Genomic DNA, 27378 nt, shown 5'->3' with positions numbered 1-27378 from the left:
AAATAGTGTGTGCGCAAGAGAGGGAGAGAGTGCACTAATTACATACATGTAAACCATACAATGAAAGTGATGATAACTGAAAGTTACTATATAAATAAAGGTGGAGGAGACAAAGATATTGTGCCTCTCACCAAAAACGTAATATTTGTATGTATGCTGGTGTGTGATGTACTCAGTGAGAAGAGTTTCTGTACTATACATGAGATTTGCTTTTGCTGTGTGTGCAGCAGAGCTCTCCCTTTGACACCCATCTCTGGCTGCACTCTCTGAACTCTTTCTTTGGCAAATGAAAACTGCATTCCACATTTTTGTGTTGCTCAACTGCTTCTGCGATGGTGAAAAAGTACAGTTTTGTACCTACCATAAATGTAGATGTCCGATAGATATGCAACTGCAGTCCTGACATATGGGTTGTCCTGCCTCAGGCAGCCCCTCGGTCAGCCGGATTCCAAAGTCTGGGTCCGGCATCGGCTGTTGTCGCCTCTTCCCTGACGTCAGAGCGGCTGGGGCATAAAATCATCAGCCGACGCCATCTTCTTCAGTGTTTCTTGCCCCAGATGCCAGTTGCCCTCCAAGGAAGGCTAAATTTAGAGAATGCATAAAATTCCAGACATGCATAATAGTAATAAACAGATACACCATAAAAGCTATCCCCAGCTAAGTTGGAAAAGGGGTAGTGGACCCAAAAAGGTAAATTATTGAGGGGTAGGAGGGAGGGTAAACCTGACTGCAGTTGCATATCTATCGGACATCTACATTTATGGTAGGTACAAAACTGCACTATGTCCTTCAAGAATGCAACTGCAGTCCTGACATATGGGTAGAATACCATAGCCAAGCTGGGGGTGGTAGGATCTAAGAAAAAGATGGTGTAGCTAAAAAACCCTGCAGGACTACCGAAGCAAAGCCTGCTCGGGATCTGGAGTATAAAGGCAGGTTGTAGTGTTTGGAAAATGTATGCACGGAGCTCCATGTAGCAGCTTTTAGAATGTCCTTTGTAGCCACCCCTCTTAGAAAGGCTGTGGAGGTGGCTATAGCTCTGGTGGAGTGTGGCCTGATATTGGCTGGCACACCTTTTCCATGGAAAGAATAACAGAATCTGATGCAGTGTCCAATCCATTTTGGAAATTGCCTTTCCTTGCACTCCAGCAGCGTAAGCTACAAATAGTTGGTCAGACTTTCTGTTGGCCTTTGTTCTGTCCAAGTAGTAGCGTAATAGTCTGTGTATGTCCAAAGTGTGCAGCAGCTTTTCTCCTTTATTTTGAGGACTGGGAAAGAAAGTAGGCAGGTGAATTGCTTGATTTAGAGACACCCTGGATATCACTTTTGGCATGAATGAAGGATTGGTTCTTAAAGAAACTCTGTCCTGATGAAAAATGAGGAATGGATGTACTGCCATGAGGGCCTGCATCTCCGAGACTCTTCTTGCTGAGGTAACTGTCAACAGGAAAACTGTTTTCCAGGATAGAAATTGCATCTCTGAAGATGCTGCTGGCTCAAAAGGAGTAAGAGTTAATTTTTCCAAGACGAAGTTGAGGTCCCACTCAGACACTGGTGGTTTCCTGGGAGGTTTGATATTCTTTATCCCTCTTAGAAACTGTCTTAGCAAAGGATGTGAAAACACAGGTGGATCACAGTTGTATTTTGCTGAGATTGCTGAAGCGTGTATTTTTATGGAAGAATATGAAAGGCCACTATGAAGCATTTCTGCCAAGTATTCTAGTATCTGTGGTATGTTTATTACTGATACATCCTGACCCTTGTTGGCATTCCAGGTGATGAATCTCTTCCATTTGGCTGAATAAGTTTTTCTGGTGGAAGGTCTGCGTGCTTCCAGTAGGATCTCTTGAACTTTTTTGGAGAGAGAGATATGGGTAGAAGTCATGGAACCCTCCAAGCTGTCAGCTGCAATGTTTGCAGGTTGGGATGAACAGTCCTGTAATTGTGCTGAGTTAGTATCAGAAGACATTGAGACAGGGGCCACGGCTTGGTGCGAGATATGCTCCTTAGTAATGGATACCAGTGCTGCCTTGGCCAGACTGGAGCTATCAAAATACCTTTTGGTTGCTCTTCTTTGATCTTCAGTAACACCTTGGTCATTAATGGTAGAGGTGGGAATGCGTAGATTGTCAGAGAATTCCAGCTGAAGGGGAGAACATCCATTCTCCAGGCTTGAGGATGGTGTGTCCTCGAACAGAACTTCTTCAGATGATGATTGAGGTGAGAGGCAAAGAGATCTATGTCCGGCCTTCACCACGCATGAGTTATTTGCGAAAAAATGTCTGGATGCAGCATCCATTCGTGCGGGTCCAAAATGTTTCTGCTTAGACTGCCCGCCAGAACATTGTCCTTGCCTGGAACAAACTGGGATTGCAACTGTAAGTTCAGTTTCAGGGCCTTTTCCCAAAGAGTCATTGTTAGTCTGCAGAGGGGGGTAAGAATGAGTGCCTCCCTGTTTGTTTATGTACCACATGACAGTGGTGTTGTCTGTCTTTATTAGCAGATGACCTTGCTGAAGAAATTTTCCGAAGGCCTCGATTGCATGAATCACTGCCAACATCTCTTTTTGATTTATGTCCAGATGCATATCCCGGGGAGTCCATTGCCCTTGCATGCATCTGTTTTCCATGTGCGCCCCCCCCTCCATGATCTGAGGCGTCTGTTGTAATGGTTTGACTTGCTTGAGGTTTGTTGAAAGACATGCCTTTGTTTAATTGACTTGCTAGTGCCCACCACAAAAATTCCTTTTGAAGACATGGAATGAGTGGTATAATTTCTTCTAAGTTGTGGCTGTGTTGAGACCATAAACTTTTTAGGTACCATTGTAGTTTTCTCATGTGTAGTCTTGCCAGTGGAATCAGAAGAATGCAAGATGCCATGAAACCCAGGGCCTGCAGGATTTTCCTTGCAGTCATCTGGGTGAGCTTTGCTAGGCTTTTGAAGTAATCTGGTAATTGTTCTTGTTTTTCTTCCGTGAGGAAAGCCATTTGTGAGTTTGTGTCCAGTTAGGCTCCTAGGAAAACTATTTGTTGGGATGGCAGTAGTCCTGATTTTTGAATGCTGATTGTGTATCCCAAAGCCTGTAGTAAGTGTATGACATAGTCCAAGTTTCTTATCAAGGCTTGTTTGCTGTCCGCTTGCATAAGGCAGTCGTCCAGGTAAGGGTAAATTTGTATCCCCTGGATTCTGCAATGTGCAATTACTGATGCCAGACATTTCGTGAATACTCTGGGCGCAGTAGATAAGCCAAACGGCAATGCTGAGAATTGATAATGCACTGACCCTGCAAGAAATCTGAGGTATCTTCTGCAACTGTGTCTGATTGGGACATGCAGGTATGCCTCCTTGAGGTCCAGAGTAACCAGCCAAGACCCCTTGCCCAGCATGGGAAGAAGTTGCTGTAACGTCAGCATTTTGAATTTTGACACAATGAGAAAGGTGTTTAGAGCGGACAAGTCCAGTATAGGTCTCCATTGCTTTTCTTTTCTTGGAACAATGAACAGTCTTGAGTAGAATCCCTGGCCTTGTTCCTGAGGAGGAACCTTTTCTATTGCTTTGATTTGTAGCAGCTTTGAAACTTGTACGAGTGCCTCTGCCCTTTGATTGTGTGGCAGGTTTGGCATGCCTTGTCTTGTTGGTAAGGTATGGAAGTGGAACCTATAACCTTTGTCTATTATGTTCAAATTCCATCCGTCCTTTGTAAAAACGTGCCAATGTTTTGAAAATAAGGATAACTTTCCGCCTAAAGGAGCTTCTCTTTGAGCCTTGGTCGGCGGTGTCAAAGTCAAGTCATTGTGATTGTCCCTATGGAGTAGTGGAAGTCCCTGCGCCACTTCTCTGAGTAGTTGGTTGCCATTGGCGGCCCCTGTAGGAGCCTCGGTATTGCCCCCTACCTCGAGCATGCCTGCTTTTTCCCCTTTGAAACTTGTCAGTGTCTGGAAAGGACCAATTCTTCGAAGGCCAATTCCTGCTGAACCTTGGTGGCTGAACCTGGAGGAAATCTTTGACTGACTGTACTGATTTAGCCTTTTCCTCAATTGATTTCAACACACCCTGTGCATTAGCACCAAATAGCTTGTCTTTTTCCAGAGGTGTATCTAGAAGCTTTACTTTAACATGATCTAGCAATGACTGTTCTTTCAACCAAGCATGTCTACGTATGACGGCCCCTGTCATAGCTGCCCTACATGAAGCTTCCAATGCATCATAACCACACTGAAGAAAATGATTGCTAACCTGCTGAGTATTATGAACCAAATCCTGCAAAGCCTTTCTATCTAAAGGCTCAGGAGAAGCTAACTTTTTCTGCAAATCATCCATCAGAAAATCTTGATACTGAAACATATGAAAAAGACAGTTAAGAGCCCTCATGGCAAGGGTGGTAGAGGTATAAACTTTCTTACCCCACCTCTCCAGGGACCTAGATTCCCTGTCTGCGGGCAAAGGATTCTTGGTCGTGGAAGTGGCCACTCCTTTGGGCCCCTGAGAAATAGTTTCTAGATCAACAGAGTGGACCTTAAAAAGATGCTTATGAGTTTCAGGAACCCTGTAATATCTGTTTGGCTTGACAGGAGCAGGAGGGAGAGAATCAGGAGAAGTACTGGAGTCTGAAAACACATCATCCAATACATCTAACACTGGGGGAATAGCTAAAGGCCTGTGCTGGGGTAACTTAAGGAAGGTCCGAAGCCTTTTCCTGGAGTCGGAGAAATCCTGGCCCTGCCACTGAAAATGCTCTCTCATGGAGTGGAGAATTTCCCCGAAAGAAATATCCTCAGGAGGAGAGGCAGAGGGAATGGATTGATCTGTATCAGAATCCTCGTAGGCCAGGAAGGGTTCTTCCTGGGAATCTGAAAGGCCTGACTCACCAGAGGCTTCATCTGAGGAAAGGGTATCTGTCTGCTCAACCCTAGGCCTTTTGTCTGAAGGCGGCTGAGAACATCTGTCTGGATGAGCCTGAGAGCCCCTGATTAAAGAAATTAGATCTGCAGCTGAAGTCATGATCTGTTTATCCGAAGTGGGAGTCTGAGAAAACGGTTTAGGAGGGTCAGACTTAGCCTGGCTGGCAGCCTTGGCACGTGTGTAGGCCTTGATGGACATAGGCACAGGAGGCCTAGCTGTCCCACGTGCTGGAGTAACTTTGTCCACCGGTATGGTGTCAGGCAAATCTTGGGCTTCGGTTTCAGGAGGAAAAACAACAACTGGCACCGAGGAAGCCTCCGGGACTGTAGTGTGCGGTAAAACGGTGTCATCGACCTGGAGCGGTTGAATTACCGCCTCCGAAGAGACCGATACACTTGCGGTAGGCTTAGGTGAGGTGTCGGTGGAAGTCACGGGCCGCGAAGGTCGGTCCCGGTCCTTCCGTTTTTTGGAAACGTGTGCTGTCGGAAGCTCCGACGGCATGATATAGGAGTAATTTTCCCCAAAAAAGTCTTCAGCAAATTCTGCCCGGCACCTAAGTGTGTGCTTATTGAAGCAAGCACAGGCAGCACAGGCCGAGACGTCGTGGTCTGGGCCCAGGCAGAGAAGGCAGTAAGAATGGAAGTCCTTATGAGGTATTTGTTTACCACAAGACAAACAATTATTAACTTTTGCAGTTTTATCTGACATCGGCTGAGGCAAGAAAAGGTTCCCCAATGGGGTACTTAGCTTTTTGATGACTTCGGTAATTGAAAACACAGGAGCTGGCCGACCGGCACTTGCAAACTGCTTCTGCTTCGGGCACTGCGCGGCAAGAAAGACTGGGGAAGATGGCATCGGCTGATGATTTTATGCCCCAGCCGCTCTGACGTCAGGGAAGAGGCGACAACAGCCGACACCGGACCCAGACTTTGGAATCCGGACGACCGAGGGGCTGCCTGAGGCAGGACAACCCATATGTCAGGACTGCAGTTGCATTCTTGAAGGACATCTTGTATGCATCTCTCTACAAACTGCCATACCATCTGAAGTCTCGAGCAATTAACAATGCTGTTATTCCTCTCTGAGCCATCAACAATACAGTCACTCTTCTCTGCTTAGATTTCTTTCTTCTGCTACTAATTTCATTTGGAAATATAAAATACACCAAAGCCACAAGATTCTAATGAATACATTACTTCTGTGCAACTTTTTGCCAAGTTTCTTACCATATTTCCCCGAAAATAAGACCGGGTCTTATACTCTTTCCCCCGCCGAAATACACATTAGGACTTATTATCAAGGGATGCCTTATTTACCACACAGTACAACAATCTATCTTTATTCATTTATTCATGTACAAAATTCGCCATTTATTAATGAACACAAATAGACATTTATTCATGTACACAAATTGACATTTCGTACTTTTCTGTTATTGGACAACAGTTCTAAGTAAAGCGTTCTGCATAAACAGTGCAACAAACATTTCAACTTCAGAATGTCTGCACCTTGGCTTTCACAGTTATTTAAATACAGTCATGTCATCATCTTCTGGAACATTGTCATAAGTGTCCAACCCACAAATTTTGGCCTGAATTTCTTGCAACTCCATTTCCTGTAGAACCATTGGCCCCAATCTGTCATGCCTAGCAAAAGAGCTTTCCTTAAATGAGCACTGCTTGTCCAAGTAGCCTGCTCCTAGTGCATTGGCAACAGCTGTCAGTGATTTTATCCCATGAATTTTTCACCCAAGACACGACCTCTGGCAGGCTAGGCTTCACAAAGTTTCCATGCTGATTTCTCTCCATTCTATCTTCAATATAGTCATTGAGTTCCATGCGTAAATGGCCTTGAATGGCTTGTTTATTGCAAAATCAAGAGTCGGGAGAATGGCAGTCATTCCTGCAGGAATCATTATTTGATCTATTCTCCATGCAAGGAATTTCTTCAGCCCACTGAATGCTGGCTGAATCCCAGACTAGCAGACCTCTTTTGCCACCTCGCAAAACAAGTGGCAGCATTACATCAACCCACTTCCTTATAGCCGCTTGTGTGTACCAGGCTTTTTCGGTTTCAAGAATGCAAATGCCTGAAACACGTTAAATCTTTATCTTTTTTGCCCTTACTAATGATTAGAGGTGGGGTTTTCTTTCCATCTAGACAAATTGCCAAAATACAGGTAACACGTGCAATTTCGTAACCAATGGAGGGAATGTAGATTGAAGAGGCACCCCTCTGATCAACTGTTGTTTGAGATCCTTGGCTCATAAACATTGCAGTTTCATCCATAGCAATCATGTTGGAGAGTTGGTATTTAGAAAAGTCAATGCCATCATAAAGGACTTGAACGCAAGTGCAAGTTTAATAACTTCAGTATCTTCCAGCTTGAACAGTGTTGCTGATGATCTTAGAGACCGTTCATATTACTGAAGGAAGCCATCCAGCCAGTGTTGTGATGCTTTGAATTCTTCTGGGGATATTTCTAACTGTGGTGCCATTGCAAGGGGAAATGCTTGAATATCAGCCCTGCGCACAACCAAAGCCTTTGCTCTTCTGTTAGCAATCCACTCACAGATGATGTCTTCCAGCTCAGGAAATAATGGTTGCCGACCTGATCCACACTTGCACTTCTTAGCATTTCCCTCATCTGCCTGTTGACTGAGGTTATCGTACGCTGCACACCATTTTCGGACCATTTGGAGATCTAACTTCTTCTCTTTGCAGAAAGCAGTCAAGATTCTTTCCCCGGGAGTCCTCCATGATTCCTTTCTTGTACTCGACGGAATAGCTCTTTCTTTTTGCACTCATCTTGTCGGGGTGGGGGGGAGGGGGGGTTAACTGAAGACTTACAAGACCGGAGTGACAACACAAATGATGCCAGTTAAGAGAAGTCACAACCACAGTTGTTCGTTATCAAGTGAGTGTGCTTTACGCGCGTTGTCTGTAATTTGACCGATCAAAGTACACCTGCCAGTGTCTATGGGCCAAGGATCTCAACCATCAAGCATGAGTGATGATTAGGGTTACAGTAAGAATCGTGGAGGACTCCCAGGGAAAGAATCTTATGACTTTCTGCAGAGAAGCTGCGTGTCCGAATGGTCTGAAAATCATGAGCAGAGTACGATAACCTCAGTCAACGGGTGTCAATATTATTTTATAATTCAACACTTCCGTAGTGTGTTGTTGATGATCTTAACTGGGGCTTATTTTTGGGGTAGGGCTTACATCATGACCACCCTGGAAAACCATGCTAGGCTTTATTCTCTGGTTAGGTCTTATTTACAAAAAAAGATGGTATTAGTCTTTTCATATACCAGACAACAGAGAAGCAACTACACATGAAGAGCCCAAATGGGTATTCCTAGACTTACAGAAACCATATAACCAAGTCCCAAGAAAGTTGATTTAGTAGCCCTGCAGCAGTTCAAAGTCCTGGAAACATTGGTAGAATTATTGCAGGTCATGTACAAGGACCCACTGACACATGTAGAAACAGTGTTTTGACTCACAGATGGGTTTCCCAGTGGGAGTGGGTGTGCATCAGGGTTCTGTTCTAAACCCACTGCTGTTCATTCTGGTGAAGGACTACATTAGCAAACAGGTTAAAAGGAGGAGATAAACTGATTCTCTGTATTCAGATGATGCAGCATTAAAAGCAAACTTTAAATAGGAACATAAAAAATAAAGTTACATGGGATGAAATGGAGCACATAAAAGACAGCTGTCATGACAGCAAATGGAGGAATTAGAAAAAGCTGAAAATAGATATAGAAGGGAAACAGTGAAACAGGTTAGTGTCTTCAATTATACATGAGGATTGGCTGAAGAGAAGATGAGTCTTGATGAGGTGGTCAAAGAAGGGGTCACAGCCAAATGTCAGGGGTGGTGTGTGAAAGAATAACTGAAAATATGGCAATCAAAACACTGTTGCCATCAGTAGTTCTGTAAGGTACAGAAACCTAGACAATGAAGAAAGAGCGGTTGAAGAAGCTAGAGATGGAGAATAAATTGGCCGAGATGGGTGGTAGAACAGACATGGAGACAAGACAAAAAAAATTATGACATCAGACCAAATGACAAAGTAGTTCCAATTATAGACAAGGTCAAAGAGAACAGATTATTGTGGTTTGGTCAAAAATGCAGGAAAACATAAGACAATCTGGTGAAGAAGATAAGAAAAAGACAGGAAGGAGGCAAGAGAAAATGAGAAACATCCAGCAAGGACAGATTGTGTGAGACGACTTGAGATTCAGCCATGACTGTCAAAGAAAGTAGGAGAGTAACACTGAATCTAGAGAAGAGGTTGAGGATGATGACAATTTTGTATGCAGGCAGAGGGTTATTAAGAACAAGACTGCAAAAAACTACGTCCTGTAGATTTTTTTTACTCGATTCACACAAATATTCATCCTTCGTTTGCCTACTGCATGACCATGAGCAAGTCACTTAACCAAACAGTGCTTAGGCTCCTCAATAGCCCCCTGCACTGCAAGCCTATTAACAACTTAGGAATCTATGTCTACTTAACATAAAAACCATGGCAAAGTCCTCAAGTCACTCTCAAAATCAGGTGCCTATATTTAATGCATTATGCCAGGTCAACATAGAATGATGAAAGTACAGTTGTGAAAAAACGTCTCATAGCAACAGATGCCCTACTGATAACTGTTGCAGTGCTCTTAACAGATGGCTTATAGCTCACTTAAGTCTAGCTGGGGTACCAAAGTTTTACCTTCCTAGGATGTACAGCTAGAAGATGACCTGAGCTTGTCAGGGTATAAAGTTGGGCATACGTACAAAATCCTCAGACTATCTCCAAGCCAGCGGTAGCCTGAAGAAAACTGAGGAAAGAGATTGGTCAGCTAGGAGAGGCTTAGTTTGAAAAGGGCAAGCAAGCTCCCCCTCAGTTAGGCTAAAATATCCTGGGATACTGACTAAGGGCAACGTGTTTGTGCCAATAGGGAGAGAAAAGAAGAGAAGGGTGTAAGATGGGAGGAAAGGAATACTGCAACAGTGATCAGCAGGACATCTACTGTTAAGGTAAGTTCTTGCACAACTATACTATGCCCTGACTGAGTCACTGTTGCAATATTCTTAACAGATGGGTGATTCTCAGGGCTGAAAGAGAATGGTGGTAGGCTTAAGAGGATGAGGCCAGGAGGCCAGACAGAACAGTTCTGGAAAACACTGCCCTGGACTTGGAGAAGCCATCTAGCTTGCAGTGTTTTGTGAAGTTGTGAACAGATGACCAGGTATCTGCTTCTATAATGGACTTGGTATCCAGACCCTTGTAGAAGGCACTTCATGAAACCACTGTGAGTGGATTGTGCTTTTGCCCACATGGATAAAGTCTTTCCATGGTGAAAGTACCATAAGGAAACAGCCTTTGAGATCCAGAAACCTGGAATTCTTAACTGAGACTAACAGTTATCTGTTTTTCTGATATCCTTTGTTATGTCCAGGTAAAACCTCATCTCTCTTTGTGAATGTTTTAAGAGTGCAATAGTCTTTCCCCTCTATTTTGGGGGTTGGGAAAAAGGCAGGCAGATTGATTGCTTGGTTGAGGGTTAACATGCTAACTATTTTTGGCATGAAAGATGGACTTGCCCCAAGACTTACCCTGTCTTTGTAGAACATGAAGAAGGGTGGACTAGCCACGAGAGCATGAAGTTCTGAGACCCTGTGGGCTAAAGTCAAAGTAAAAAAAAGGAACACTGTTTTCAAAGTGCAGAAGTTTAGAGTAGCCGAAGCAACCAGTTCAAAAGGGGGTAAAGTGAGCTTTTCCAAAATAAAATTAAGGTGCCATGGTGGGATGATAGGTTTCCTTGAGGAGTTATGGTAGTTTAAGGAGTAAAACTCCCCTCAGAAAAAAGCTTAACCTCTGTCCTGGACATGAGGGGGCCTCCAAAGGTAGGCAAGTATTAATGACAGATGAGTGTGCCTTAATGGAAGAGTAAGGCAACCCCAAATGTAACAAGTCACACAAGTATTGAAGTACTTGTGGGTGTGTCTGACAGAACGTTTTGGGAGTTTGTGCTTAGGGCAACAGATGGAAAATCTTTTTGCTTGGCTGTGTAAGATTTCCTGGTGTTGGGTTTTGTGGCCTCTTTTATGAATGAACCTCTTCATAAAAGGTGCATTTTGTAGGAATTAGAATCCTATCATTCAGAGAGTGCTGGCCTCTTCTGTGGCATAAGTAAAATCAGATTGGGATGAATGAGCTGCCCTTTCTGTTGAGTGATTAGATCTGGTTTTGGAGGGAATTTCTAGTAATTTCCCTTTGATAGGTAAAACTGGAGTGGGGAACCAGTGCTGTCTTGGCCAGAAAGGTGACTGCAACCAAACCAAAGAGGAGTTTTCAAGATCCCTTCTGGACCTTAACATAGAGCCATGGGAACAAAGGTAGAGGAGGGGTATGTATAAAGAAATTCCCTCTGTCCATTGGAAGAAGGCATCTGTCCTCTAGGCTAGAGGTGATGGACTCCTTATGCAGAACAGCAGGAACGAATAGTTGTGCAAATCTTACAATAACCATAGATGTCCTTCTCTTCCATGTTGCAGTATTCTTGGTGTGGGATTTCCTGCCTCAGGCAACTCGAACGTCAGCTCCTATACAAAAGTTTCAGCTTGGCTTTTGTAGTTGCATGGGATGTCACATGTATGACAATAAACCAGGGACCTTAAATGTGACATCTGCACGCACAGACCTCAGAACTTGAAAGCCCAGCAGGATAGGTCCCATTAGAGTAGCCAGTGATGTTAGCAAGAGGATTACAGAGCCATTAGGTGTTGAAACTGGTCATAGGGTAGGGTATGGCCACCAGAAGACCCAGAACAGGTCAGTAATGAGTGAGAGTGAAAGATTAGGGGGTTAGGTGGGTGGCAGGGAATACTGCAACATGGAACAGAAGGACATCTATGGTTATGGTAAGATTTTACACAACTATTCCATGTCCTCCTATTCCTATGTTGCAGTATTCTAGGTGTGGGAGAGTACCACAGCTTAGAAGGAAGGAAGGAGTACCACAGCTTAGAAGGAAGGAAGGGAGGGGGTAGAAGAAGCTGACTCCACAAAGCCCTGCAGAATTGCTCTGGCAAAACCTGCACATGTTCTGGAGATATTGTCTAACTTGCAGTGTTTGGCTAGAGTGTGAATGGTGGACCATGTGGCTGCTTCCAGGATGAATGCAGTATCCAGGTCTTTTAGGAAGGCTCTGGAGGATGCTACTGCCCTGGTAGAGTGAGCTTTTACACCCTGTGGGAGTTGATTGCCATAGAGAGAGTGACATTGGCAAATAGCGTTTCTAATCCAACATGCAATGTTTTGTTTGGAGACTGCCTTGCCCTGAGCCCTGGGGTGGAAGGAAATAAAGAGCTGATTGGATTTCCTTATGGATTTGGTTTTGTCTAGGTAAAACCTTAGCTGTCTGTGTACATCTAGGGAGTGGAATATCCTCTAACTTTCATTGGTGGGAGAAGGGAAGAAGGTGGGTAGATGAATGGATTGGTTTAGGGACAAATCGTTGACCACTTTGGGCATAAAGGAAGGGTTGGTCTGTAGGGTTACCCTGTCATTCTGGAAGGTAGTGTATGGAGTGCAGGACATTAGGGCCTGTAATTCTGATACCCTTCTGGCTGGCGTTATAGCCACTAGCAGAACTGTCTTCCATATGCACATTTACAGAGTGGCCATTCTGGCAGGTTCAAAAGGAGACTGTGTTAGTTTTTCAAGGATGAAATTCAGGTCCCAGGGTGGTGGGAAGGGTTTTCTTGGTGGCCTGATGTGCAAGACCATTTTAAGAATAGCTTAACATCAAGCCTGGCTAGTAGGGGAGGGTCTAGAGGTAGGCAGGCTGAGATTTCTGAAAGGTGGACTTTCATTGAAGAGTATGAAAGCCCCCCTTAACTAGCTGACACATATAAGCAAGAACTAGGGGTGGATCTGTGATGCATGGATCCCTGCCCTTGCCCTTGCCCAGACACCATTTGGAAAATCTTTCCCATTTAGCTAGGTAAGATTTCCTTGAACTAGGTTTCCTGGCCTCCCTCAGGACTGAAAGCATGTCCTCTGAGTAGTGGTGCCTGAAGGAAATTAGAAGTTTATCACCCACAGTGTCAGTGCCAACATTTGCAAGTGTGGGTGAATGAGAGCTCCTTTCTGTTGTGTTAGAAGGGCCACCTTGTGGGGTAAGTTGTAGTGACTGCCTTTGGCTAGATTGAGAAGTAGGGGGAACCAGTGCTGCCTTGGCCAGTAGAGGGTCACCAGCAAGACTTTTTGGTTTGTCTCTCCTGAATTTAAGGAGGACATTTTGAATTAATGGGAAGGGTAGAAGGGCATAAAGAAGCCTCCCCTTCCAAGAAATGCTATATGCTAGTGGGGAGTGAGTTTTGGAGCAGAAATTCTGCAGTTGTCTGTTCTGGGGAGAGGCAAACAAATCTACTTGAGGTGTGCCCCACTGGTGGACAATATCTAGAAACACATTCCTGTCCAGCATCCATTCGTGATTCAGAGAGGATGTCCTACTGAGAACGTCTGCTTGCTTGTTGTCCTGTGAGGGGATGTAGGACACCTGCAGGGACAAGCTGTGTTGTGAGGTTAGGTCCCAGATTAGTAAGGTTAGTCTGCAGAGGTGGTATGCTTTTGTCCCTCCCTGGTTGTTGAGGTACCACATAACTGTGGTGTTGTCTGTTATTACTTGGAGAACACCTGGTTGTAAGAGCAGAAGGAATGTTTTCAGTGCAAGAAGGACTGCTGTCATTTCCCTCATGCTGATATGTTTGTTCTTTATGGAAGGGTGCCACTTTGCTTGAACCCTGTAGTTTGACATTGTGGCTTCCCATCCTAGGTCTGATGCATCTGTATGCATCAAGTGGTTTGGGGCAGGTAACTGCAGTGGAATGCCCAGGTTCAGTTGAATTTGCTGAATCCACCACTTTAGCTCTGACTGTAGGCAAAGCAAGTGTGTGATTTTTTTCTCTAAAGGATGCTGGTGTTGTGACCACACATTTTTTAGATACCTTTGCAGCTTTTGCATGTGCATTCTGGCTAGTGGTAGCATGGGTATGGTGGCTGCCATTATGCCCAGGGTTCGTAGGAATTGCCTTGCAGTTATTTGTTGGGTCTGCAGAAGGTTTTGAAGTGGGAGGACAGGGAGCTGACTGTCCTGGGGAAGAAAGGCTTTCATTATGTCTGCCCTGATCCTACAACCCAGAAATGTTTTGTCTTGTTCTGGGGTCAAGGAAGATTTTGGGAAGCTGAGGGTGAACCCCAGTCTTTGAAGTAGGCAAATGGTGAACTTTAGATGGATTAGCAGGATTTCCTTGCAATCTGCTAGGATCAGGATGTTGTCCAGGTAGGGGTAAATTTGAATCCCTTGTGTTCTGCAATAGGCTATGGCAGGTGCCAGGTATTTTGTGAACACTCTGGCAGCAGTGGACAAACCAAAGAGCAATGCAGTAAATTGGAAGTCAGAGGAGGGTCCAGAAAAGCGTAAGAATTTCCTGTGGGAAGGTTGAATGGGTATGTGCAGATAGGCTTCTTTCAGGTCGAGTGTGGCCATGAAAGCCTGGGCTGGTTTAAGAAGAAGTACATTTTGTAGGGACAACATTCTGAAGGTGGGAACCTTTAAGAATAGGTTTTAAAAGGAAAGGTCTAGAATGGGTCTCCATGGCCCATCTTTTTTCGGGACCAGAAACATTCTTAAATAGAAGCCTTTTCCTTCCTGCCCTGGAGGGTCAGGTTACATTGTGCCCAGGTTCAGAACATCTTGCAGAATATGTGGGAAGAGGGGTCTCTGATTTCTGTGGGGGGAGGACACCCCTTAAGGGTGGCCTTTCTTTCCAAGAGAGGAAGTATCCTTTTTGAATTATAACCAGAACCCATTTGTCTATGGTGATGGTTTTCCAAAAGAGGAGGCAGTGGGAGAGGCAGGCAGAAAGGAGGAAGTGGGCAAGGCAATCACACATTGTTGAGTCGTCCTTTGTCTTGAAAGGGCTGTCTAGTGGGGGTCTGTGAGACAGCTGGCCTGGAAGGGAAGGGGTTTGTCTTCTGACCCCTCTTCTGTGTCTGAAAGAGGTAGGTCCAGCTGAGGCTGGGTTTCTTCTGACAAAGGTGGCTTTGGCAGGGTAATTCCTTTAATATTTGGGAATAGGAGTCACCAGATGATGTTTGATGTCTTGCAATTCCTTACTCTTTTCTTGTAGTTTTTTGAAAATGTCTGCTGACTGTTTTCCAAGCAAAAAGTTAGGGTCCAGAGAGGCATCTAAGATTTTAGACTTGAAGTACTCTGGTAAGTGTCACAGGCGTAGCCAAGAATATCTTCAAAGTACAGTGGCAGAGGCTGCAAATCATACAGAGGCCTCTGCAGCATCACAACTACATCTAATGGAGTGCCTGGCTACTTGGGTAGCCAGAGATAGCTTGAAAGAGATGTCAGACTTAGTGGGGCAGTCTGGAGTAGCAACCAGCAGAGTAGAGGCTTGAGCGACAAAGTCCAGAGCATATTTGGTCATATGGGTTTGATAGCTGATGGCTTTAAAGGCCAGTGTGGAAAAGGTGTAAACTTTCTTTCCAGTTCTATCCAAGGTTTTGCTGTCCTTATCTGTAGGTAAGAGAGAGGCAGACTGAATCAGTCTAGATTATCAGGTGATACAGCAATCACAGCAGGGTCTGCCAGACGTGGTTTGAATAGAAATTTCTGGTCATCAGACACTTTGTAGAAGCGATCTGGCCTCTTAGGGGCAGGTGGCTAAGAGTTTGGTGTCCTAGATGCAGAGGAAAAGGCATCTAAATAAACAGGGATGAAAGGAGGAATGGCAGAATGAGAGGGAGATTCCACTTGTAACAGCTCAAAATACCTTTCTTGAGTATTAGACATTTGAGAGGCGTCCCATTTGAAGTATACCTTCATTTTGGTTATAGTCTCTCCAAAGGTGATATTCTCTGGAAGGGAGTCCCCTTCAATGGATTCTTCATCTGGTGAGCAATGCTCTTGAGGAGAGGTTATTTGGGAGGTATAAGATATTGATTCATCAGAAGATGAATAAGAAGTCTCTTGCTCTTCTTCCCTGTCTTATAAAGTACGTGGTGGAAGAGAGGAGCCAGGGGCAGGCCTAGGGCTGAGGAGAAGGAGAGTATCTAGAGATGAGGCTGAGGGCCTAATGGCCATGAAGGCCTGCATCAGAGATGAGGTGAAGGACTGCCAATCAGGTAGGCCTTCGGCACTTGTAGCCAGATGTTTGATTTTCTGTTTCTTTTTAACTGGGGCAATCTTAGGCATAGGCCTGGAATTGGATGCCTGGCTAAGGGTAGTGGTGTCCGGAGGAGGGATCCCGGTCGGAGGCCCGGCTATGTCTGGTTCCTCCTCGAACTCGATGGTAGCCGATGTCTGCGTAAGCCCTGTGGACGTGCTTGTCATCAACTGCGAAGTGGCTTCCTCAAAGGTCGCCGTCAAAGTAAACTGATCTGTCAGACATCCCTCAACTCCTAAATCAGTAGCTGGAGGGGTGCCCGAAAGCGGACAAGCAGTGGAAGTGGTCCTAGGAATCTTGGCCTTCGTCCATGGAGGTTCAGTTGGGGCTTCCGAAACAGAATCCATCCTTAGCACTAATTTTTGAAGTCACTTGTTTTCTAGGTATAGATTAAGTGCAGCTAGACGGCAGAGTAGGGTCTTAGAGCAAGTGGTGTGATCGTGTTCTTGGCCTAGGCAAAAAACGCAGCAGTCGTGCATATCTTTATGGGGTATCTGGCACCTGCATTGGCATTTGCCCTTTTTTGCTGACATCGGATAACATTTACTACAACAAACAAAGCTTTAGCTAGAGATGAAAAGAAAAAATCCTAATGGGTACTTAGCTTTTAGACATCTTGTGGTGAAGGAGCAAACCACACAATGTGACGGTCATCTGCAGCTGAAAAGTTCTGAGGTCTCTGCATGCAGATCTCACATTTAAGGTCCCTAGTTTATGGTCCTATGTGTGATGACCCATGCAACTACAACAGCCAAGCTTGAAGCTTTTGTACAGGAGCCGACATTCGGGTCACCTGAGGCAGGAAATCCCACACCAAGAATACTGCAACATAGGAATAGAAGGACATCAGATGATTCTTGGAGGAGGCAAAGAGAGCTATGTGGTTAGTGCCCCATCTGAGAATTATGGATTTGAAAACCTCTGGGTTGAAGGACCAATTCATGAGAGTCCTCCATGTCCCAGTTTAGAAAGTATGCAAATATGTTCTGCTGAGAGGGAATATACGTCACTGTAAGTACAGGATACTTTGTGAAAACCCTTGGAGCTGCAAAAAGAACAAAGAGCAAAACAGTAGACTGAAAATGTGATGACCCAGTAAAGAACCTGAGAAATTTTCTGCAGGAAGGTTTGGATGGAAATACGAAGATAAGCATCCTTTAGGTCTAAGGACACCAGAAAATCTTCAGGAAATAGGAAGGGTAGAAGAGTTTGTAAAGTCAGCATTTTGAAAGAGGGGACGTTCAGAAAGGTGTTTAGCTGGGAGAGATCCAGGATAGGTCTCCATTGGCCCTCTTTCCTCAGAAGAAAGATCTTTGTGTAAATTCCTTTCCTAAACTGGTTGGAGGTATCTCTTCTATGGTTCCCGGTGGTGCCAGTAAGTACTGCACGACTGAGTTTAGCAGGTGTATCTGGTTGAGAGGAGGTGGAAGTATTCCCCCAGGAGTTGCTCTGTTTTCCCAAGACATAGAGTAACCCTCCTAGATAATGCTTAAGACATACTTGTTTGAGGTTATTGCTTGCCAGAAAGGACAAGAGAGAGAGAGAGAGTCTTTTTGAAAGAGAAGTGCAGGAGTAGGGTTTGGAGAGGGACACAGGTGGAATATAGTCACAGAGGTGTACTACCAAACTGAGGCCTCCTAGGAGAAGTATCCTGTGGAGATTTTTCTGGGAATCTTTTCTTAAGAATTTTCCTTTGCCTATGAGGTATTCCAAAATCTCTCTCCGGGGAAAGAAAGTAGAGTTTGCTGGATAATGTCTATGGTACCTGGGAAATGTAGACAGCAGAATCTAATGGCTATCTTTTCATTGTCTTGCCCTGTGTTCCTGCAAAGCATTGAAGAGACTTGGCAGTTTGACACCCAAAACGGAGGTTTTAATTGAGAATCTTAGACTTGAAATCTTCTGGAATAGTTTGGCCTCATAGCTAGGCATACCACCTAATCATTAAGCCAGCAGCTGCCCACCCTGAAAAAGGCATCCGCAGCATCATAGCTGCATTTTATACTGTGCCTGGGTATTTGAGAAACATTGGCCACTAGAGACTGCATATGTTGTTTTGACTTCAGTGTCTGAGGATCTGTGATGGTCTTGCTTAAGGACTATAGCATAGAGAGAAAGTAGTTGGTTATTTGAGTTTGGTAGTTTATAGCTCTGAAAGCTAAAAATAGAGGAAGTATACACTTTCATACATTACCTGTCCATTGCTCAACTGTTCTTGTCATTAGGGAGAACATAAATGCCAAGGAGAAGCTTGGAAGGTTTGTCTGAAACTAGAGACACTGCAGCTGGGTATGCCACAGGGTTTTTGTAGAGGTACATTAGGTTCTACAAAGTTCTTGATAAACTATGTGGCTTTTTTGGAGCAGGAGGCCAAGACTCAGGTGCCAAAGAACTGTCTTAAAATACATCTAGGTAAGCATCTAGCATTGGAGACAAAGCACGAGTGCCCATCCGTAATAAGTTGTAGTATCTCTTTTGCACCTTGCAGACTTGTCTGGATTGCCAGTCAAAATACTTCATCAAGCTTTGTAAGGTTTCTCCAAAGAAGGCCTCTTCCAATGGGGAATCTGGAGAGAGAGAGAGAGAAAGAGAGAGAGAGAGAGAGAAAACTCCATCATCAGAGGAAATCTGCTCTGGACAGTGTAAATGGGAAGAGTAGTTGAGAGAAGGATCAGAATCCCTTGTCAGGTTTCTCATCAGAGGAGAAAGAATCTAAGGCCTGTTTGTGTTGTGTAGCCTGAGAAAGCTGAGTCACAAAAGAAGGTGGCTTCAGAAACATAACTGCCTTGAATAACTCCTAAGAAAAATTAATCCATTCTTTCTCCCTGGATGCAGAAGGGGACATCAAGTGCTTAAGTTTTTATTTTTTCTTCTTATGGGTGGTATCCATCTGGAGCAACTTAGGGGGTTCTGAGCCTTGGCACATTTCTATCAACGACCAAGAATCTCTTCCCGCACAAGTATCAAAGTTTCTTTGAGGCCCTCTGAGATAAGTCGTGGTTCATCTGGGGACTCAGTCATCTGCAAGGCCTAAGGAGCTGTACTAGCCACTGGGAGAGGTGTAGTAGTCTGCTTGTTTGAAGATGATTGGCATATCATGGGTTCGACCACCTCTAAGTCTGATTCTGAGACGATGGAAGGAGAATCCTCTCTACATCATCTAAGTTTTTTCTTACGTGGGAGGCCAATGTCCAGGCCTTTTGACATGGTGGACATGCCCACGCATTTCAGACATTGGGTCTTGAGTAATGTATTAAGTGTGGCTAACCTAGACTGTAGGGTTGTAGGAACAAATAACTGACAGATGAAGCAGGCTTTATAGTTGTATTCAGGGCCTGGACAAAACAGGCATTTAGCATGCAGTCTTTACAAGGAATTTGTCTACCACACTCAAATTTATCCCATCCTAGCAAAACAGTCAAAAGTTTAGAAAGGAAGGAATCCCAGCAGGGCACTTATCTGATCTGACAAGCAAAGCTGCGGTACCTAGCAATCAAAAAGATCACACTCCATTGGGTGCCAATGACCTGTATTCAGGCTGGGGGTGAGCCAATCTGAGGATCTCGCATGCATGTCCAACTTTATACCTCCATGAGCTGAGGTCATCATCCAGACATACGTTGTAGGAAGGTAAAGCTTTAGTAACCTGGCCGGACATCAGCAAGCTACAACACATCTTTTAAGAATACTGTAATAGTAACTCAGTCAGCACATATACACAAATTAACTCACAAAACAATTGCTTGTATCAAAGGTGTCAGCCTTTTTTTTCTCGTTGAAAAGAGAATGAAAAATCATAACTTCTCTTCTTGCAAGATGTTCAAGTGCCAGGCCAACAATTTCAGGGAGGAGTGATACTTGTGATAAGCACCAAAAGCACTAGGTATATTTGTAAGTAGCTACAATTAATAAATCTGGCTCATGCTTGCAAGAAATTCTGGCAGATAATTTAAACAAATTATGGTTATGTGGTCACTGATCAGCACCCTCACGTTTGCAAGTCTCCGTTGGAGTGCCAAACAAAATGTGCTTTAACACTGATGCCAGCATATTGTACCAGTTTTCTACAACAAAAATGATCTGTACCTGTGACTTTGGTCCCAATAACAAGGGGTAGTGGAATCTCTTCTGGAAGATCTTTAAATTGTGAAACATCAGTCACCTTTCTCTGCTGCAATAGTCTAATTCTTTGCCTTTTCTGTTGTAGTGCTGCTCGTTCCTCTTCAAAGAATGCTAATGAACACCTGTAATTCACAAGATAAGTAAAATTCTACTACAGCTACATACATAAACAGCTAGTTCAAACTGTTCTTAAAAAAATCTCTACAATCAATTTTAAAGTTGATATCTAAACAGCCAAGAAGCCAAAACAGTAAAGAAAAAAATGATTCTCTAGTAGATGTTCACATTTTTGTTTTGATTTTTCATTTCTTTTTTCCCTTGTTAGGAAGTCTCTGGGACATGCTCTTAAGCCAGTAAAGTACAGTTGTGTACATGAATTTATCAAAACACTAGATGTTCAAATAGATCACTGTTGCAATAGAATAAACAGATATGGGACATATCAATGGATCATATGTCTAACCAGTTCAGAAAAGCTTTTAGGCACCATCCATGTGCACCGTATGTTCAAGCCAGTGGAAGGCCAAGTTGGTATAAGAGAAAAAGCTCACACCAGGTGTAGTGCAGCAAGCAAAATTGTAGCCCAAATTCAAACACAATGCAGCAAATAACAGTGATGCAGCAAGCAGAGATAAATCCAACTTTGAACTCCAAGTTTAATCCAAATTCAAAATGTAAGCACTTTCATCCCTTAAAACATTAATACAGGAATTTCATCAAAGTACTTTACATTCAACATCCTTTTAAAAGGTAAAACTTGTGACCTCACTTCCTCTACTCCATTTATCTACAAAAACGTTTTTAAAGGGCCACTCTTTTTTTAAAAAATGCAAGTACAACACAGTAAGAAACTACATGCATAAAACCACATAAATAATGCCATGCTATGCAAATACAACACAATCAAAAGCTTCATTTATAAAATCACATAAATATTACTATAGTTTGTCATGTAATCTAAACATGAAAAGCAGTTGTTTTAAAATCCTAAAATGCAAAAAGAATACTTAAGCCATCAAACTCTAGCCTACTGAATGTGTGGATAAATAATTTAGGTATTAAATACCGGACATTTAATATTTAGCAATATCAAATCTTATCTTTTCAAAGCTTTCAAGTTTTAATAAACTGGAACTTGACTGGCTGTCATTCAAGCCTGGCCAATGAATTCAGTCTAGTTGGATTTGCCAACTTAATTCTGCTTTCTCCAGTAAATAAGGCCATGCTCTACCTCTAACTGAGGGAGATATTGATTCTAATATAACAAACGTGAATTTATGTTCATTATAGTGCCTTATATGTTTAGCAAGTGCTTTAAGTGGGCATTGATCCCTGATATTCCTAAGGTGTTCACTTATTCTATTTTTGAGCTTGCGCTCCGTTTTTCCAATGTAAAAGCATGAACGTTTTAAAAACGTTTTTTGCCCTTGAAGAATAGACTTAGCAAATCCAGTTCTGGCCCTGGAAAATGAGTCAGTTTTGTAATATTTAGTAAAGGAATGTACAGATGACAGAGAGTTGCTACCTCTAAAATAGCCCTAGATTCCACCTCTATTCAAAAAGCTCAAAAAAGGGCCACAGCTCGAGTAATGAGAGCCTTGGCTTTCTGAAGTAGTGGTGGTGGTGGTGGTGGGGGGGGTCTTTCCATGGTGAGAATAAAAGAAACGGACTGAAAAAGGGACAACCAATGTCAAAGGAGACCATTTCAAAATAACTCTCTCATTCTATCCATCAGTAGAAATAAAGAGCTAGTCAGAAATTCTGAAGTAATTAGTCCTGTCCAAGTAGTACTAGAATTGCCTGTGGACATCCAAAGTATGTAGAATTCTCTCTCACATTTTTGGATTCAGGAAAGAACATGGAGATGAATACACTGACTGAAAGTAAATCCAGACACAACCTTGGCCATAAAAGAAAGGGCTGGTTCTTAAAGTTAACATGTCCCTGTGAAAGATCAAAAAGGTCTAGTCAGTCATGAGGGCTTGTAACACAGATACGCTTCTAGCCAAAGTCAGAGCAGTAAGCAAAACTGTCTTCTATCTCAAGAACCTCACAGGCAGCCTCTAAAATTGGTTCAAATGTAGGAACAGTTAACTTTTCTAATAAAAAAAAAAAAAGAAAAAAATCAAGATTCCAGGAAGACACCAATTTCCTAGGTGGTCAGATACATAACACCCCTTTCAGAAACTGCTTTACATGGAACAGAGATAAAAGGGGGATCCACTAGCAGACATGCTGAAATATCAGACAGATGCACCTTCATAAAAAAGTGTATCATAGGCCTGATTTGAGCAATTCACACAGGTACTGGAGAACTAGATGGGGACCCTCCATTCTGGAATAGTGCTGGCCTCTTCTGTGGCACCAGCTAGGAATTTTTCTCCATTTTGCCAAATATGATTTTCTAGTAGCAGACTTTCCAGCCTTGTTTAACAATTGTTGCATATCCTCAGGAAAAAAATGCCTAAATGTGACCAAAAACCTATCATGCAGACAGATGTAGTTCCCACAGGTTGTGGTGGATCACTGATCCCTTCTCCTGTTATCAGCAGATCCACTCACTGAGGATGGGTGTGGTAACTGTCCCTGGCAAACACTATTGGGACCAAAAGGGAGTTACCAGAAGTATCTTTGAAGAGTCCTTCTGTATCTCTAGGAGAAAGAACAGTTTTGTAAGTTATACTTACCATAACAGTAGATGTTCAAATTCCTCATTGTTGCAGTAGCCTTTTACCTACATAGGCTGTATCCTGCCTATGATACAACCAGCCAGCTTCACAAAACTATCTCCTTCCCACACCTACACTTTGACTGCTGAGTTATCAGCAGTTTGGAGAGAAATCATTTGTCAGAGTATACAAATCTTCAAAACTGTCTTTCCTACAAAGAAAGAGCCTACTCATACTGAACCATTAAAGATACAACAGTAAATAAAAAGAAGTTGTGTCTTACCATAATGTTCCATCTGTGTTGTCCAGCTTCATTTTCATTAACCTGTGGATCTCAATTCCAACCATTTGAATAGACTGTCCGCTCTCCAAGCTTGAGATTCTAGACTTGAGCTCCTCTCTTCTACCCATAATGCCCCACTCCCCCACACTACCTCAGATTGAGTTTGCCCCAAGTATAAAAAACAACAATTTTTTTTTTTACCCTATAAAAAGGCCAACCATCCAAAACCCTAACAGAAAAGGTCAGGAGCTCAACTCGAAAGAGCAAAGGGTCCTCTGTAAATTTCACCAGGTCTCCCAAAGACTGGAAGGGGAAAGGGGGAGGGATGGTTAATGAAAATGAAGATGGCCAACACAGATGGAATGTTATGGTAAGACATACCGTCTTTATCTGATGTTGTCATCTTCATTTCCATTAACCTGTGGGACAGAGTCCCCAGCTACCGAAAAAAACCCGGATGGCTCTCATGGAGGAATATTCCGGAGTACGGCAGAGCCAAAGGCACTCCTGGCTCTGGATACAGTATCCAACTTATAATGAGAGACAAATATTGAGGATTTGACCATGTACCTGCAGCACAAATATCTTCAATCAAAACCCTAGACCAGAAGGCTTGAGATGTCGCCATAGACCTTGTAGAATGAGCTTTAACAGGACCTGGCAACGGTATGTTTCTGGCTAAATATACAAAGGAAATACAGTCAACCATCTACAGAGTAACGTTCATAATGGATTTTCCTCTCTTTTCCTCAGTGAAGGAAACAACTGCTCAAACTTCCTGAAAGATTTGGTTCTGTCAAAGTAGAAACGTAATTGCCTATGTACATCCAGCAGATGAAGGGTGTACTTTCCTTTATTCTGCTAATTAGGGAAAAAGACAGGAACATTAACATACTGATTAATGTTCCTCTCTCTGGTTACCTTGGACAAAAAGGATGGCTTCATATGTAAGGTTACCCTGTCTTTGTGAAAAATTAAGTATGGGAATTTAGAGGAAAGACCTTGAAGTTCAGACACTCTTTTTGCGGAGGTGATAGCCACTAGAAAAAGGGTCTTCCAAGACAGAAATATTAAGTTAACTGTAGCCACTAGACTCAAAAGAGGGATGAACCAATTCTTACAGAACCATAGTCAGGTCCCATGGAGGGGTAGGGTCTTTGATCAGTGGACAAAACAAAAAGGTACCTCTAAAGAAGGCTTTACAAAGTTCTGATGATGAAAGGGGAAGAAAGTCTAAGCCTAAATGAAAATTGAAAATGGCTGCAAGCTGGGCCTTGACAGTAGAACAGCTGGCACCATCATGGAAAAGGGATGCCAGAAAATCCAAAATGACTCCATTTACTTTTATAAATCCTGCAAGTTAAAAACCAAAGTGATGTGATCAGAATCCTTTGGACAGGGGAAGAAAGCCTGGGACATCTAGTCATCATCAGAAATGGAGAAACCACGCAGTTAGCTTGAAACCCTGAAGGTCTGGGTGAGGATTCCCTGACAGATGGGAAAGAAGGTCCGGAATCAGCTTCAAACTTAACAGCAGGCAAATCAAGTGAGACCAAAGAAGGGTGAACCAGGTTTTTGGGGCCAGAAAGGGGCAATGAGGACCGTCTTGCTCTTCAACCTGAGACACATCTGTAAAAACTTGGGAATTAATGACAGAGGAGGGAAGGCGTAGAGAAGACTGGGAGGCCAAGCATGGACTACAGTGCGTCTAGGTGAGTGTCCCTGAGAGGGAAATCAAGGCAGGCAAAGTACCTGATGCATTTGTTGTTGAGAGTGGACACAAACAGATTCCGGCAAGGTTGAGCCCAATTCTGGAAGGTCAGTTTTGCTGTTGATGGAATTAGAGACCACTAGTGAGGCATGAGTAACACTTGGCTGCGTCTGTCCTCGAACATGTTGGACTCTCTCGGAATGTGTGTTGCTAGCAGAAAGCGGTTGGTAATGATCGCCCAGTGCCACACCCTCACTACTTCCCGACATAGTGGGTAGGACTTGGTTCCTTCCTGTTTCCTGATGCACCACACCACCATATCGTCTGTTTGTACAGCAATAGTCCCTGGAGGTAGAAAGGTGTGACGATATTGCAACGCTAGAAGAACCACCCTCATCTCCAGTATGTTGATATGCAAGTTGGTCTCCTGGGGCGTCCATGTGCCTTGAACCGTCTGACCCAGATAATGCCCCCCACCCCATCTAGGAGGTGTCCGTGGTCACCATGGCATTTGGGGGAAGAAGGACAAAATGGCCGTCCTTGAGAAATATCTGTAAAGTGAAGCCACCAAAGCAGCAAATCCTTGCACACTCGGGAGTGTTTGATGGGAAAATTCAAGGGATTCCTGTGCAGAGAGCATTAGACCGCTAATGCCCATTGCAGGATCTGCATGTGTAGGCACACAGTACATAGAAGAGATATAGTGGCCACCACAAAGCTCAACACTCTTCAGAATCAAGCTAGCTGGAGGAGTAGGGATGGCCAGAATCTGTCTGACCTGAAGCCTCAAATCATAATTCTCTCCACAGTTAGAAAAGGTTTGAGATACCCTTGTGTCCAGACACACTCCAATAAAGTCTATAATCTGAACTGGTTGTAGCTGAGATTTCCGAATACAGACCGATTCCTAGAAGAGCGGCCAGATATAAAAGGCAATTCCTGGCCTGAATCAGTACATGTTTGGTTGATGCAGTCAGAAGCCAGTTGTCTAGATAAATCTGGAAACCTTGCAGTCTGAGGTGCGCTGCCACCACTGCCAAACATTGAACACCCTAGGGGCAATGGTGAGGCCAAACAGGAGTGATCTGCATTGGTAGTGACTGGCTCCTAGTCTGAAAAGTAGATATTGCCTGGAGCATCTGTCCATCTTTATGTGGTAGTACACGTACTTCAGGTCCACAGAGCACATCCAATTATTCATCTTCAGAAGAGGCAAGATGGACTGAATCATGAACATCCTGAACTTCATGTGCTTCACTGACTTGTTCAAGGTGGTCAGATTCAAAATCGGCCACAAGTCCCCTATTTTTTTGGGGCACTAAAAAGAAACTAGAGTAAACACCTGATCCGACTTGATTGGGGGAGAGGGGACATTTTGGATGAAACTTTTGCTTAAGTTTTTCTATTTCTAAGGCTACATCCTCCCTCTGACTGGGTGTAACATCAGAGAAGCAATTTCTTTGAGAGTTTCTAAAAAAGGGAATGTAGTTATCCTCTGGATACGATCCTTAGCACCCACCAATCATTTGTGATGGCCTCCCAGGCTGCTAGATGCAGGCAGAAGTGCCCTCCCCTTCGACTGTCTCCATAGGAAAGCAGCCAGGCAACCATTCAGGAGTGCTGGAAGGGTTGAACAGAGATGATTTCTTGTTACCCTTGTTTTTGCAGACCCCCTTGGCATGAGCGGTGTCTTCCATTCTGGTTGTTCCCCCCTCTACCCCTGGGTAAAAATCTCCCAGTGCATCCTGAAAAGGACCCTGTGACTTATGTCACCACGACTTTTTACTCCCATGCTGGTTCCTAGAAAAGGACCTTTGTAGTTTAGAGAAATAGATCCCGATGGCAGACGGGGTCTTTCCGTCCTTTTTGCTGTAGGAGTGTGTGTCATGAACCATAGGCCCAAACAAGGTGGAGCCATCAAAGGGGGCACCAATAAAGGACTATTTGAAGGGCTCAACAAAGTCACACAGCCTCATCCAGGCATGGCACCTTATGGCAATGCCAGAACCAGCCGCCCTTGAGGTCCCCTCTGCAGCGTGAGATATAAACCTCATGGACACATTAGCCAGTGACTGGAGGGTGGCCAGTCTGGAGGAAAGGTCTTTTGTTCCTCCGCAGACATGGACCCAGGGGCGAGTTAGAACTTTCCTTCACCAGATCCCTTTGCAGCTTTATAAAATGTGATAGATAGTTCAATGTCCTCAAGGTAAACGTGGAAGAGGCATAGACTGTTTTCCCAAATCTGTCCAACTCTCGTGATTCTCTGTTGGGAGGGTGGACAAAAAAGCTCTCTTGTGCGAGCTGCTGCAACCAACATAGCATCTACTGGAATACCCTTAGTCCAAAAAGTCTCGTCTGAAGGGGCACTCAAAATCTTGCTCACCAGCTTGGGCATCAGTTCTACCGTATCCAGCTCCTTCCATGCCCTAAGTCAATACTAG

The 27378-nt window shown here is 43.8% G+C and overlaps 1 protein-coding gene across 1 annotated transcript in view; it reads right to left on the bottom strand.

The window, feature by feature from the left end:
* LIN9 (lin-9 DREAM MuvB core complex component) overlaps positions 1-27378 on the bottom strand; it is a 2964607-nt gene that overhangs the window by 1253584 nt on the left and 1683645 nt on the right. Inside the window, exon 7 of the mRNA XM_044059638.1 lies at positions 20239-20396. Coding sequence (XP_043915573.1) covers positions 20239-20396 — 158 coding nt within the window. The remainder of the gene's footprint in view (positions 1-20238; positions 20397-27378) is intronic.

The sequence above is a fragment of the Protopterus annectens genome, chromosome 1.part2, assembly GCF_019279795.1.
Source record: "Protopterus annectens isolate FY-2018-M chromosome 1.part2, PAN1.0, whole genome shotgun sequence".
NCBI lineage: Eukaryota > Metazoa > Chordata > Ceratodontiformes > Protopteridae > Protopterus > Protopterus annectens.
Note: the sequence above shows the minus strand (reverse complement) of the source record. Positions and strands in the feature narration are given on the sequence as shown.